The 14,420-nt window shown below is 43.4% G+C and overlaps 5 protein-coding genes across 5 annotated transcripts; 3 read left to right on the forward strand and 2 right to left on the reverse strand.

Moving 5' to 3' along the window:
• Window positions 1–318: 318 nt before the first annotated feature.
• Window positions 319–1,751, reverse strand: V865_001291 (uncharacterized protein; the record flags this gene model as incomplete). Its single annotated transcript, XM_066225110.1, has 6 exons — window positions 319–423; window positions 539–604; window positions 755–972; window positions 1,052–1,139; window positions 1,270–1,359; window positions 1,575–1,751. The coding sequence occupies 6 exons, from the start codon at window positions 1,749–1,751 to the stop codon at window positions 319–321; spliced, it is 744 nt and encodes a 247-aa protein (XP_066081207.1).
• Window positions 1,752–3,278: 1,527 nt separating this feature from the next.
• On the reverse strand, window positions 3,279–8,171 carry V865_001292 (uncharacterized protein; the record flags this gene model as incomplete). Its single annotated transcript, XM_066225111.1, has 19 exons — window positions 3,279–3,473; window positions 3,541–3,793; window positions 3,868–4,004; window positions 4,075–4,398; window positions 4,490–5,013; window positions 5,069–5,183; window positions 5,243–5,368; window positions 5,436–5,722; window positions 5,786–5,949; window positions 6,003–6,123; window positions 6,178–6,312; window positions 6,381–6,563; window positions 6,618–6,848; window positions 6,906–7,032; window positions 7,145–7,470; window positions 7,527–7,590; window positions 7,649–7,738; window positions 7,817–7,983; window positions 8,057–8,171. The coding sequence occupies 19 exons, from the start codon at window positions 8,169–8,171 to the stop codon at window positions 3,279–3,281; spliced, it is 3,684 nt and encodes a 1,227-aa protein (XP_066081208.1).
• A 544-nt stretch (window positions 8,172–8,715) lies between these two features.
• V865_001293 (uncharacterized protein) lies at window positions 8,716–9,946 on the forward strand (the record flags this gene model as incomplete). Its single annotated transcript, XM_066225112.1, has 6 exons — window positions 8,716–8,737; window positions 8,851–9,079; window positions 9,205–9,462; window positions 9,660–9,744; window positions 9,826–9,836; window positions 9,910–9,946. The coding sequence occupies 6 exons, from the start codon at window positions 8,716–8,718 to the stop codon at window positions 9,944–9,946; spliced, it is 642 nt and encodes a 213-aa protein (XP_066081209.1).
• A 732-nt stretch (window positions 9,947–10,678) lies between these two features.
• V865_001294 (uncharacterized protein) lies at window positions 10,679–12,009 on the forward strand (the record flags this gene model as incomplete). Its single annotated transcript, XM_066225113.1, has 5 exons — window positions 10,679–10,803; window positions 10,886–11,062; window positions 11,123–11,327; window positions 11,412–11,732; window positions 11,830–12,009. 5 exons carry the CDS (start codon window positions 10,679–10,681, stop codon window positions 12,007–12,009), a joined length of 1,008 nt encoding a protein of 335 aa, XP_066081210.1.
• A 1,308-nt stretch (window positions 12,010–13,317) lies between these two features.
• On the forward strand, window positions 13,318–14,301 carry V865_001295 (uncharacterized protein; the record flags this gene model as incomplete). The annotated part of the gene is made up of 3 exons (XM_066225114.1): window positions 13,318–13,522; window positions 13,728–13,885; window positions 14,107–14,301. 3 exons carry the CDS (start codon window positions 13,318–13,320, stop codon window positions 14,299–14,301), a joined length of 558 nt encoding a protein of 185 aa, XP_066081211.1.
• Window positions 14,302–14,420: the final 119 nt, after the last annotated feature.

A 14,420-nucleotide genomic window follows, 5' to 3' on the forward strand; every position in this document is an offset into this window, starting at 1 on the left:
TTTACACTTACTGATACTTATCGGTGACGTTGTTTTTGAGCGAGATGTTATGCAAAAAGTGGAGGAACAGGAACGCGTGTTTTCACCTATATGACATGACATGGAATGCATATATGATCGATCACCAACACACCATACATACTATTATATACACCACCTCCCAAAGACCCAGACAGACAAGCACACGATGGAAGAAGAGAGAGAAAGAGAAGCAAGAATCCATCTATGAACATCTATATATGGGCATTTCTAGGAATGAAAATCCAAGCGTCAAACCACTGATGGAATTGAACCGAGCGAATGTGGAACTGTTTGAGCTTAAGCAGTACCGTTAACCTTGGGCTTATCAGAGTCGAGTACAATTGGTTCGGGACCTTGAGTGATGTTGAGATCGATCAAGAGACCGGTAGAGAGATCGTATAACTAGGTTAGAGTGAAGAGGGTCAGTTTTTCTTTCTTTCTTATATTCGCAATGTGCTCTGTATAGGTACTATCGGTGATATCTGATCCAGAATGTACAATGAGGATATTGACTTACCCATCCGTGGACGTATACCTTTCGGAATTCACCTTTTCTAGCTAACTCCCAAGCATTCTGGATTGTCTGTGGAAAACAACACAAAAAAGTGTCAGCCTATGATCGTTATCTCTCGAGATCTTTTTTCTTTTTTATGGCAGCATCCACCCTTTCCCTTCTCTTCTTGATTCACTGTTACAAGGGAGACCATAGTGCGATAAGTGAAAATCCACTCACAGGACTATCAACGACATTTCTAACGCTCATCTTCACATTCTCCCTAATCAGATCATTGACATCGCTTCCCTCAGGTAAAGAGTGCTTCAACCTGATGATTGGGTCCAAGAATCGAGTCAAGGGTGTAGAGGGATCACAGAATTCTTCATTCTGTTTAGGGGCAGGGAGGTCGTAGGCGGCGATACAGCCACCACAACCTGTATGACCGACGACGATGACTACGTGATACCCGATATTAATAACCTGTGGGTCAAGAGGGGAAAAACTGATATATGAGGATTACAAGAATCAACTTACCATGACAGACACCAACATTCATGATGGCGTAATTCAACAATGCTTGAGAAGCGTCATCTTGAGGTTGGAATTGGTTTGCTACGTTTCGCTACAGTGGAATGTTGGATCAGAGACGTGATCCAAACGTTGAAAGTTGATGGTACAAAAGGGAAAGCGGTATGTGCGTGAAATGGACGGATACTGCGGAAGGTATGTTAGGTAAAGGAGGTCACACTCACTTGCACGAACACTTCTCCCGGTTTCCTAGCCATGATAGTAACCTCTGGTACTCTGGAGTCTGCACATCCTATCCAGAGGAAGTTTGGTGCCTATAAACGGGGAGTGGTGTAGCAGTGCGTAGCGGAGGGAGTGTGATAGTTGTTTTGTAATGTAGTGTAGTGTAGTCGTCGATTAGAGTGGTCGGTAGAAACGTAGGTGTAAGAAAGAGATATCTCGTCAGCTCAACTCCTTGTCATTCCAACCTAGACCACTGGTTATCCAGGCAAATCTAGTCCAGCTCAACTAAAAGTAGACATCCACTCACCTGCCCTTTAACTTGCTCTGCCCATACTTCAGGCTGTTCCTCTGTGACCTTTCTAGACCACCATCTATTTCCTTCCAGTACAGCTCGAATATCGGGGAACTTCTGAGCAGCTACCGAATGCTCGAGATCAATGTCGATCTCCTTATTCGCTCGGAGGGGTTCAGCGTGGAAGGGCATATTGACTCGTACGGCAGTATGTATCTGTCTATTTCCAGTTCGTGTCTTGGAAGGAGGTTGAAGTGGTGGAGGTTGTAAGATTCGAGGAATAGATTGAGAAGGTGTAGTAGCGTATTCAAACGAAGGTCTCAACGATATAGGTGGTGAAGATAATGTCTTATTGTTATTTACAGTAGTAGAAGAAGAAGCGGCAGAAGGTTTCGAGGACAGTTTGAATGATTTCCTAAGCGTTATTAACGCTTGACGGGTAGGTTGAATTTTGTTATTATCAACACTTCAACAGGATCACTGGATGATGAACCTGTCTTTTGTGTTTTCTTGATTGTTAAAAGAAAAAGAAAGGAAGAAAAGATGATAGGATTTGGGAACTATCTGGCTGCTATTGATGACGAGCGAATGAGTCGACGGAAGGATACTTTTCGTTGGGATTGGGATAGATTCCGTTTACGTTACTGGTATTTGGATGAGGAATGGAATGTTGTGAAGTAGACTGGGCTGGGCTTGAGAGGGTCAGGTCAATGGATAATAAATGATGAAGGGGTTGGATGATGATAAATTAAAAATTATGAATAAAATATTGGGTTAGTGATGGAATGGGATAGTACCGGTTATACGTTATGGTGATTTGTTGATTTGCTGCGGCACTGTATGACCACGGTGGTTACGTTCCTTTTGGGGGTTTCACACTATCAATTCTTGGCAGTCTATCACACCACACCACAGTACTCTAGTCTCATCACTACTACTAGCCAATCTCTCTATCACCATGACACCAGTCTAGACCATACGTGCATACATACATGTCTCGACTTAGACTCAGTCTTACGCTCAGACTCGGATTTACTCGGTTTCCATCATTCAACATCATCCAAAATCTCATGGGGATATACTTACAGATAAAAAAAAAGTGATCGAGAGATTAAATTAAATTTGGGATGCGGATGGACCCTGAATCAACTTGCGATTCCAAAGGATCTATCGTATCGCTTGGATCTCATCGTTCCACATTGCATCTCGTATTTCACACATGTCAACGAGACTACGTAGTATGTTTGCAGGCCCAAGTGCATGCAGTACGGTGCATAGACACACCGAGACAAAGACGAGGAGCAAGACAGACACAGCCGCCAAAGACACAAAAACAACACGGGATTCCGTCAAGAAGACGAGCATCAAAAGAACGGATCTCCTTGACTTCAACTTCAACTAAACCCTTACTCCGTTCCTTCCTCCCTTCCTAGCTTGTTCCGTGGTCATCCACCGGGCCGTACCATATGCAATCCAAACGTAACAGTTAGTCACCATGAGACCTTCTTCTCACAAGTGAAGGTCGAATGGCATTGTGATTCTATGCATGGGTATATATCTTTATATGTATAACGAGAAGAGACAAATGACCTTTCTATGATACGCTTACTATTTATATAGATCATCCTCACCACGGCGGAGATTGTGAAAAAATTGTATGACAAATGATATAGACAATCAATCAATCAAGCATGTTATCTATGTTTTTTTTTTCTCATCTTACTGCTCCTTCTTCTCAGCATCCGTTATAGCTTTCGATCTCTCCTCCTCCACTCTCCTCTTCTCCCTTCGTTCTCTACCTCTAGTGACCAACTCGGCAGGTTCGAGATTAGCAAACAAGGATTTACATGATTTCTCAATCGCCCAACAACCGATGAAATCAAGTATCATCGAAGTGGTCAACTTGAATTTGAACTGGACATACAGCAAAGAGAATCAGCTCCGAGTGTAAAAAAAAAGTAATAGGTGAGATCAAACTCACGGATGAGCTCATTTCCACAAGTTGTAACCACCTGTTCAACTCAGGTACGAAATCCGTCGCACCACTATAAGCCACAGCCGATACACCCAATAACCCCCAATAGAGAGGTGGGTTCTCCCTTATTCCCTCTCTGAAAGGTCTACCTTGGAAATTCAACACGAACGTCGAAACTTGTTGAGATAGACCAAGAAGGTAGATCGCAGTGTTGAGTAAAGTAGGTTCAAACTTCTTTTCCAAATCTACTTCTCCTCGACTACAAACAAAACGGTTAAGAGTATAAGTAAGGCAAGAAAGGAGAAGAGTAAGGTAGAAACTTCAGTTACTCACTCTTCTAAGGATTTTGATAATCCAGTAATGTAGACCAAAGCCACTATATGAATAGCGAATTGTAACAACACCGAGAGAAGCACGTAGAAGTTGAATATGTTGCCCAATGGTCTTTCCTTGGATAGTTTCTCCACAGGCTATCAGAAACAAAACTCCTCATCAGCTTTATTCTGTTCACCATATAGTCATGCAGATGAAGGAACTCACCTTAGCCCTCGAAATACAAAGGAAACAAACACTCATCAACATCCCCGTGATCGTAACTTGATAATCACCAAATTTGATTCCATCCAAATATTGTACACTCAACGAGTACGCCGTGATGAGACAGTTCAACGCTAAGATCTTGTACATTTGAATGGTAGCTACGAGGGTACATCGACCTTGTCGGATGATATTGGTAATGGCAGATACGTTTGAAAGTTTCGATGTGAATGGTGCAGCGCAGGAGGCATCACCTAATTTGATTTGAGGGACATCTTGATCTTCGTCCAATTCGGATAATTTCGCAGTGATGGTGGCCATGTCAAACTACACACAAAGTACAATCAGCACATATTGCATTTCATGACACTGCTGATAATCAGAGGCGGTAAAAGTGTAAGTGCGGTCCCAAACTCACCTTCTCCATAGGATTCTGTTTTCTCGCTCCCTGATGTTTCTCCGCCACTTCCTGTTGAGTCTTTACCAATTCTGGATAAGCATCTCTGAGTGCTGGTGGGGGAGGTGGAGGAGGTTGGTTGAACCTCGCTGATATCTTAACTTGTTGTTCATATACTTTCTTCATCCTTTCCATCTTTTGATGTTCAGCAATAGCTTTTAGATCTTCAGGCGATCCATCCAATAACGCAACTCCGATATGAGCTTGTTTCAATGCTCCCACATCATTGGTTCCATCTCCAGCCATTAGAGTGATATATCCTAGATCCCTAAGGGTAGATAAGATGAATTCTTTTTGCGAGGGCGATACTCTCGCATATACCCATGTGTGTTTACATAGTTGATGCCAGGATGGGAGGTTTTCGTACTGTTTCAATGCAGCTCCGGTTATACAGATATCATATTCGTCGAACAATTTTTGATCGCATGGTTCAGATGCCTTGACGGGGATGACAATGGTTTCATCGACGTTCTTCCACACGAGTTCTACGATTGAATTCCATCAGTTGAGTGAACTATACAGTAATTTAAGTGAACTCACCATCGGAGGTTGTACCTTCCTTCAAATCCAGGATCATCGTCTCCCGATCAACAATTTCGACATCCTTGGCAACGTGAACAGCAGTCAAAGGATTATCACCGGTAATCATGATACACTATTACGAATTGTTAGCTAAGTTCTGTTTCAGGTCAAACGACTGAAACCATAGCTCACCCTATGAGAAGAATCGTTGAGCATCTTGAGAGTTTCAACCGCATCAGGTTTGAGTGGACAGTGGAAGACGAGGAACCCGGCAAAAGTCAATTTGGATTCTACTTCATCTCTCTGAATGGTGTTGATCTGAGAATGAACATTAAAAAGTAAGCTTTTGGCTCTTGTTTACCGGAGACAAAAAAAAAAAGCTTACCTGTTCGGGCCTGACGTTCATCTCCTTGATACCCAAAGCCAAGACTCGACTTCCTCTTCGGGTGTACCATCGATAAGTCTCCTCGTAATATTCAGGAACGGAGGTATACATCCCCTTCAACGTCTCAGGTGCACCTTTAACAGCCGCGATCCATTTTCTACCATGGGCATCGGAGATGGCAGAGATGGTGGACATTCTCTTAAGCGCAGAGGAGAATTGGTATCGTCTTCGTATATTGATTTGATGCTTGTGAGGTGCTTCTTTAGAGTTGGGTGAGATATTGTCGCCTAGCATGATGACATACCGTAAGTTGACATATATGATAAGCTGTCCAGATATTGTCAACTCACCTTTGGAAAGTTTCCAATCAAGTGCCGAGAGGGTGGTCTTTTCCATGGGATCACCAACGATCGTTCCATCTTCCAGCAATACCAGGGCATGAGCGGCAGCAAGGGTGAGGGTAGTGTTCTTGCCGGTCTCAGTTACGGGAACAAGCTTCTTAGGATCGGAAGATCTGTGTTGAGGCGTAAGTTGGACTATCGCAAATGGATGTAGCAGTCAACGTACTCGATACCGGCTATACCCTCTACTACCAAGTTCTCTCCAGTGATTGTACCAGTCTTGTCGAAACAACATACGTCGACTCGACCAGCAAAGGGAATTCTGAACGGTTCAGTACAGAAGATGGCTATGACAGCTTCGTGTCAGCGGCATCTCTGGAGAGATTCAGCTGTTGACTCACCGTATTTCTGAAGGGCAACGAGCGATGCATTGACAGCGAGTGACAATTCCATAGGTAGCTCGGGAGGTACGACAGAGGTGATGATCAAAACACAATCCAACAGGAGTTTTCCTTTGGCCATTCCCCTTTCGAGTCCTGTGTATGGTATGATATGAGCTCTTCTTCGCCGTAACGTCAAGTGTCGTGACATTGTGACAGCTCACCTTTGATCCATACGTATGCACTAGCAGCGATAGCGAAGATAAGTAAGAATCCAATGAACAAGAACGCTTCGAAGGTGTTTGCCGAGACTCGTTCAGTAGAGAAAATCATGGTTCTGACCAATTGACCTTGAGTGGTACCGAAGCCAGTTCGAAGGACAACGGCGAGACATCCTCCATCGGGTGCTATAGAACAGCTGAATCAGCATAGGAATTCTATACCGCCTGGGGTGAACTTACTGGTTAAACCGCCCTCACCGGCTTTCTCAACTTGCAATGCCTTGGTACCAGAGAACAAAACGCTATTCCTATCTGCTCCATTCATATCCAGCCTATCTGATCCTTCACGAAGCTCGACACTTTCTTTCAACAATGGTGTAGATTCTCCAGAAAGCATAGCTTCGTTGACGATACATGTTCCACGTAGTAAGAGCAGATCGCATGGGATACCGGAATCAGGTTTGGTTCGCACTACAAGAAAAGGAGAATAAGCTGTTATAGTCGTTTGAGATAAGAGACGTAGCTTACGTATGCTAACGAGATCTCCTGGGACAAGTTCAGTACTGATCACATCTACCCATTTACCATCTCTGAAAGTCTGAACGTGGTACGGTGTGATACTCATCGTTCTGAATTCGGTCAAGGTTCTTACTCGCTAAAATGGGTAAAGACGAATTGTCAGCTATTGCAAATCAAGCTTTCATGTTGCTATTCACTCTCGCCAATTATCGATGGGTGGATCGATTGAGAAAGTCAAGTTCACTTACCTGGAATACCACGGTACATTCAAAAACGACCAACATGAAAGCGGTAAACAAGGAGTAATACCAATATTCATCTAAACACCACAAAGCCACACAGAATATCTGGAAAACGAAGAATGGAGCTACGGCATGTTCAGCGAAGAGTTCGGTGAATTTGGGGATGGGGATATGACATTCGTTGGGTCCGTAGGTTGATTTGAGTACTTCTAAATTCGGTGCGGACGATTTGGTCGACGGGTGAGTCAAGATTCCCTTGGAGGATTGGAAAGTCGATAGAGGTGGGGAAGAGTCGCATGGGTATGGGATTGGGGTGAATGCATTGGTCGATGCTATGATTTACTGTAAGTCGAGGGTGATTGCGGACAAATCTCTGATCTTAACTTACCATCGTAAACATAGGTATCTCTTTGATAGATGAACGAATAAGTAGGTTCAGAAGCTCCTGGAGCCTATACAGAATATCGATCAGCCCGTCGTGATCTTGGTATGTACAGCCGATGGACGTACCAATTTACTATCCAATGGAACAATTTCACCTTTACCTCTACCTTTATTAGGAATCACTCTAATCTTCGAAGCGTCTTTCAATGAATTGGCCTATTGCATTCGGACCAAAACCCCATAAGCTTTTCTTTTCCCTTTCATCGGAGATAGGGAGAAGGGAACGAAGCTTACAGTGGTATAACTGATTCTAGCGTTGAATCCACTGGACCAAGCAGTAATCAAGAAACTCAAAGCGTGACCAGCAAAGAGTAATACACAGTAAATGAAAGTCCATTCTTCCGATACCACCCATTCGTCGTATTTGTGATAATAGGTGTAATACAGTAATGGATAGAACGCTGTTCATGTAGGATAGACATCAACTGATTGTCTATATCGGTGTTGGAAAAAGAGCTGATATGTTGGACTTACATAAGATGGGTAGTCCGTATATTCGTAGATGCAGTGGAATGGGGTTATGCAATGAAATCGATTCGATCTCCTGAGAGATTATCGATGGTTTTGAGGAGGACCTGGTGTGATGCATGATATGTTCAGCTTGGTCTGATAGCTACCACGTAATCAAAACAGCTCACATGTTGTATGAACCTCCTGTTTATCTTCCCAAGTCTTGAAGGATGAGAAGAAGATAACAAGTGTTAGTAGGTGTTTTTGAATATCTTTGCTTTGACCGAAGGTCCTAAACTGGACGATTGCTCATTGCTCATTGCTGGTTGCCTGTCGCGGTGGAGAGTGGGTCCATGCGCCACACTCGGTCCAAGGTGCTAACTCCGCCTCTCTCTATGTCAGTTACGCGTCAAGCACTTGAGATTAAGCATCAACGTGGATGGATGCATATGATAGACGATGTGGAGTAGTGTACTCACTCGTCCATAACAATATCTTCGGTTAGTGTCGAGCTACTAGATATACGTACCATCTCTGTCCAACGATTCCGAGCAAGAGAATAAAGGCTTGTCAACTTGGTGAACCATCAACCATATCGGTTATTTCCCACCTTCACGTCAACTCCCTCTTAACCTCCTTCCGCAGTCTAACACTATCATCGTGTTAGTGAATCCAGAAGCATCATGAATATCTTCCGTTTCTTGGGTGAGTGGTTCCGTATACGACCAAGAACCAGTTCAGGTATATCACGTATGATGTACGCGATGAGATGGATCTGGTAGATACTGACCTTTTGTCATAACATACCATCTATACAGGTGATTTATCCCATCTCGCATCCATTTTTATCCTCCTCCACAAAATCCAAACTTCCAGATCATGTCGAGGAATCTCCTTCAAGACTCAGGCATTGTACTTGACGGTATTCCTGACGAGATATGTCGATCTGTTGACTGGACCATACGTTTCATTGTATAATACGATAATGAAGTTGTTCTTCATTGGGTCGACTGGTTATACCTTGTTCTTGATGAAAGTTAAATTCAGGTAAGTCAGACGCCTCCTTATACTTTGCAGCGATCTAACGAAATAGGAAGAACCTGAAGACGTCGCCAGACCCTCACTGCTTTGGTATCGTCACGAAGAGCTGACTGTTTGACTTTGATGTACAGACCAACACACGATGCTTCTCTCGATACATTCAAGCTCACCTACCTGCTCCCACCCGTTGCTATCCTAGCTTTACTGTTCAACTACGCCTACACACCCTTCGAACTCACTTGGGCATTTTCAATTTGGTTGGAATCAGTCGCGATCTTACCTCAACTGTTCATGTTGCAACGTACCGGTGAAGCTGAAACTATCACTACGCACTATCTCGCTGCGCTGGGTCTGTATAGGGGTCTGTACATTCCTAATTGGATGTATAGGTGAGTGCGGTGTTCTGTGATATCAAGGGACCGGATTAGAGGAGAGAATGTACGTCATAGCGGAGAATGAAGATCGTAGTATTGGAGAATCGCCGTTCGATCAGACAAGGAAGAAGACGAGCAGATGTCCAAGATGTGTTCTGGTTGGATTGATATCAGAGATAGTGATGCTGACCAGCCGATTCTTCCCATTGTAGATATTTCACCGAAGGTGCTTTTGACCCTATCGCGGTAGTAGCAGGACTGATCCAAACTGGTATTTACGCGGATTTCGGTTATATAGTAAGTGTAACCACATCATTTGTCAATATGTTGTTGAAAAGTGCGTCAACTGATCCAGTCATGTGCTGTCTGTCGCATCAGTACGTCACCAAGTAAGTTTCAGTCTGGCACGCAATCTCGTCTCAATTGTCGATTCCAACACAAGTGCTAATTTGTCATCGTTAGGGTTCTTCGTGGTCAAAAATTCGAACTCCCTGCTTAATCATACCGTTTCAAGTAAGGTGATATGAGCGAAATAGAGTGAAGTATTCCGGACATAGCAGGATACGTATCTGGTATCAGTGGAATCTCACAAGTGAAGTCAAGAGGACGGAAAGATGTTAGCTGTAGTACTCTAGTCAGAGGTTGAATCTATCGATTCCATCGAACCCAATCCAAAACCCATGAAATGCAAATGAAAAATGATGAACAAACAACATACGTGTTTCCTTGATATCATATATGCCAGAGGTATAAGATCAACCAAGTCGAGGGCTGACTGCGATACTAATCATCAGTTTTTTTCCCACCATTGTTGTTTACACGTAACAAGACGAGATACTGTACTCGCAAAGTTCTCTGTCCCGTATGAGCTGAAGTTTGTATTGATGAACAGCTTAACCTTGTGGTGCGGGAAGATCACGACCGATTGCATTACATAATCCATTCCCCTCCACTCGTGAAATCTCATCCATACAATCCGGGACCGAGGCGGAGGTCACCTCTGATCCCTCAGGCACGCATACCCTAGACTGCAGTTCTCCACCTCGTCGACCGATTGTATCATACCCTCCCTCCACTTTACCCGTCACTGGGTATCAGGTATAAATAGTACATACTCTGGGATCAACATACCATACCTCGTTGATCCTTCTCATCATCTGCTACAGCACAACAACGAATCGACAACCAATAACAACTCAACATACCACTACTCTATCGATCACGAACCACTATGTCATCGCCAATCCCACAAGTATCCGTCGCAGGACACCAAGTTGGACGAATGGGTTACGGGTTAATGCAATTGACTTGGACACCCACCCCACCACCTGAAGAAGAGAGCTTCAAAGCTATCAAGTGAGCGGTGCTTCCTATACCCACTATCCATCATATTGTCATACGTCTTATCTGCTGACTTGATTCCACTCTGCGTAAATAGAGCCGCAGCAGATGCCGGTGCGACATGTTGGTCCACCGCGACGTTCTACGGACCGGATTTCGCCAATATCAAGCTAATCGCTAATTTCTTCAAGAAACACCCTGAGTACAAAGAGAAGATTGTTTTGGTCGTTAAAGGTGGTGCGGATCATACTACCCTTCAACCAAAGGGTGAAGAGTGAGTGATACGATCCATATCATTTTATACCGTTCTTGGTTGATCCAAATTTCAATGCAGTATCGAATTCCTCCGATCGGAATTGAAGAAGACCCAAGAGATCCTAGGCGATAAGAAGATTGATGTCTACTCGCTAGCTAGATTATCTCATCATGCGTCGGTCGAAGAACAGTTCACCAACCTCGATACATTGAGAAAGGAAGGATTGTTCACTGCTGTGGGAGCTAGTGAGATGGGTGTGGACAGTTTAGAAAAGGCTCAAAAAGTGAGTTGATTCAACTCTACTGCTATTGCATCTTATATCGGAGTTGAGTCTCACGGAATAAGCTGATGCATTCATCTGTGATAGATCACTCCAATCGCGATTATCGAAATTGAAGTATCACTCTTCTCGTTCGAAAAAGCCATTAGGGATGTCGTCCAATGGTCATCCACCAACAAAGTTCCCATCTTCGCCTACTCACCTTTAGGTCGAGGATTCCTCACTAGGACTTACAAGTCACCTGAAGATATCCCCGATGGCGATTTCAAGAAGATGATCCCTCGTTTCCAGGGTGAAGCATTCTACGAGAATCTAAAACTGGTTGACAAACTCGATGAGATCGCTGGTAAGAAGGGTGTTAACACGAGTCAGTTGGCTTTGGCTTGGATCGTTGGTTTGTCCAATTATGTGAGTTGAAAACTTCCTTCGTGGCATCATACTTTGTATCTTGGTTCCAACTACTCAACGATGAGATTCGCGCTAATATGTGATACATGTGATTTAGACCATTCCTATTCCCGGTTCTTCCAAACCTCAACGAGCTATTGAAAACACCCAAGCTGCCAATATCAAGCTCACCAGCGAGGAGAACAAGACCATCTCGGATATTTTGGATAGCTTCGAAGTTGTCGGTACCAGATATCCAGGCGCTGGAATGGCTCATCTGGTGAGTTGTCTCGAATGATTTATCTCACATGAGATGTATGCTAACGAGAATTGTCTGTGATGCAGATGAAGTAACCAATGTATACAGTGCACTCAGTACAATAGAGTGAAAGAGGTGATCGGCGTGCTCAAGAAGTGTCACAATTTATCATTATTTTTCTTTTACCAAATATCTCAAAATTGTGATGGAAGAAAGAACGAGAATGTATCGATGGACAATCACATCAGCTCCCATGTCGTAGTCACGGTCTGTGGCAGTAGGGCAATCGGACAAGCGTGATCAGTCTACTAACAATTCATGAACGATCTGCAGTGCGATGCTGTTCTGATGGTGTCCATACGATGAACTGTAATAAGCTGGCTGATGGATGAGTGCCATATTCAGCAACTTGCTGGAAAATTAGCTCACACGCACGGACAACGTACACAATACACCAAAGGACCCCCTTTGCAATCCACTAAGCAAAGTTGAGAGGACCGTGCTTGGTGTGGGTGATTTTGTTGATGATTGATTTCAAACGATGGATGTCTCACTATCATCACATGTTGATCTTACTGACCTGAGGGTGGACACGACCGTGGACTGACTTATACAATATGACGTTGTCGCACCACACAACCTGAAATAGAATCACTTTCACTCTCTCTCTCTCTCTCTCTCTCTGACTACAGTATACGACATGTCCTTTGTACCTTTCCCGGATACCAACAAAGGAGCGAGTGAGTGATGATAACGTAACGTACAGCAGTTGACTATATCCGAAATCGTCAATCCTCAATTTTTGACCCATCCTTTGGACGCTGGAGTTGAATATCGCTTCCTGGTCGGATACCCCTAGGTGGAAATGAATATTTGAAATGCCGATCTTTCTTCCCATGCCTCACCTTTATACTGACTAGACCGTCGACCATCACCCATCAAAACATACTGATAAGTCATACTGACTCGCTTGTGATACAAGAAGAAAACGTGTTTCCCAAGACTCAACCTTCTGTCCTCTTTTCATCTTTCACCTTCACCTTACCTTTCTCTATAGTATATCGTATATCATGATCAACGACCGATAGTAGTCAATCGACATATCCGTATAAACTACTTCTCCTTATTCTTCTTTTCTGTTCCCATCAACCATATTCAATCCCCTGATCATCGATTCACCCAGAGTAACATCGTATTGCACAACCTCATTTTGAACATCTCTGAAGATATATAAACAACCAAACTCACATCATTGATAACCAGCAATCAAGACAGTAACACCAATTCATCAGCAAGTACCAAGTGGATTCCACAAGAACATTTCAGTATATTGCAATCTTCGCCACAATGGTCTTATCCAAAACAATCTTCTTCCTCTCCCTAATCCTCTATATCACCGTATCAGCCTTACCATCTCCCGATGCCCATGCAAATGCTACACCCAACGCTGTGGCAGACTCCAGTATAGCAGGAGTAGATCAAGATTGTGTATTGGCATGTTCCCATTGGGCAGTGACGATGGGTTATTGTAGAGGTCAATTTGGTGATGTTTGTGAGTTTGCTTTTATCACCTCACGTCAGCTCACGCAAAAACGAAACAAAGTATATATAATACCGTATCCACTTGTTCAGTCCTCGTTACTCTATCGTAGTTCTTAAACGTAAGGCGTTGTATATTGACTGATCATTTGTTATATGTCCATTTTTTTCGTCCAATCCTAACATTTCGCCCATTTCCATACCACCCTACCTTACAGCCCAACAACGAAATATAACATATACCAACTCGTTCCTATCCTGCTTATGTGCTGGGACGAACTCGACGGGTACGTTGGGTAGCGACTTGATGGTTGATTCGGCGAGCTTCTGCTTGGGTTGCGAAACGACTCCAAAAAAGATTAAAGATAATTTAGGTGTGAGTGTAAAAAAATGGTTTCGCTCAACAACAACATCAAAACAGATATAATCATACCGCATATGTTTATCTTTCTTTTTTTTTTTCTTTTTTTTTGTTCTTTCCTTGCCTTTGTTGGGCTCGTTGCGATCTTCGCGTCTTTCCTTGCTTTTCGAGACGTCATTTCGATCCTCAGTTAGAATGACTTTTGGTTATTAACGCTAATTATCCAGATGAACTAGCAATTCCTCGGTTTATGTCAAGTGCAATCCTCAAACGGTACTGCCACGAACGCAACTGAATTCATGCCTATTGGATATACGACTTCCAACGACCGTTCCAAAGATGCTGTCACCGGATCTCAGAGTCGACTATTCCAATTTGATATTGGCTTGTTGGTAGGGTTGGTGGTTGTTGGGATATGGTCAATCATCTGATATCGAGAACAGAAATAACTTTGTCATCCTCCCGGGGTCAAGACATAGGTATGCTGTAGGCTAAAAAATTAGCAAGACATTTCGATTTAACACAATGGACAATTCTTCATTTTTCTGGT

The sequence above is a fragment of the Kwoniella europaea genome, chromosome 1, assembly GCF_036810445.1.
Source record: "Kwoniella europaea PYCC6329 chromosome 1, complete sequence".
Classification (NCBI taxonomy): domain Eukaryota; kingdom Fungi; phylum Basidiomycota; class Tremellomycetes; order Tremellales; family Cryptococcaceae; genus Kwoniella; species Kwoniella europaea.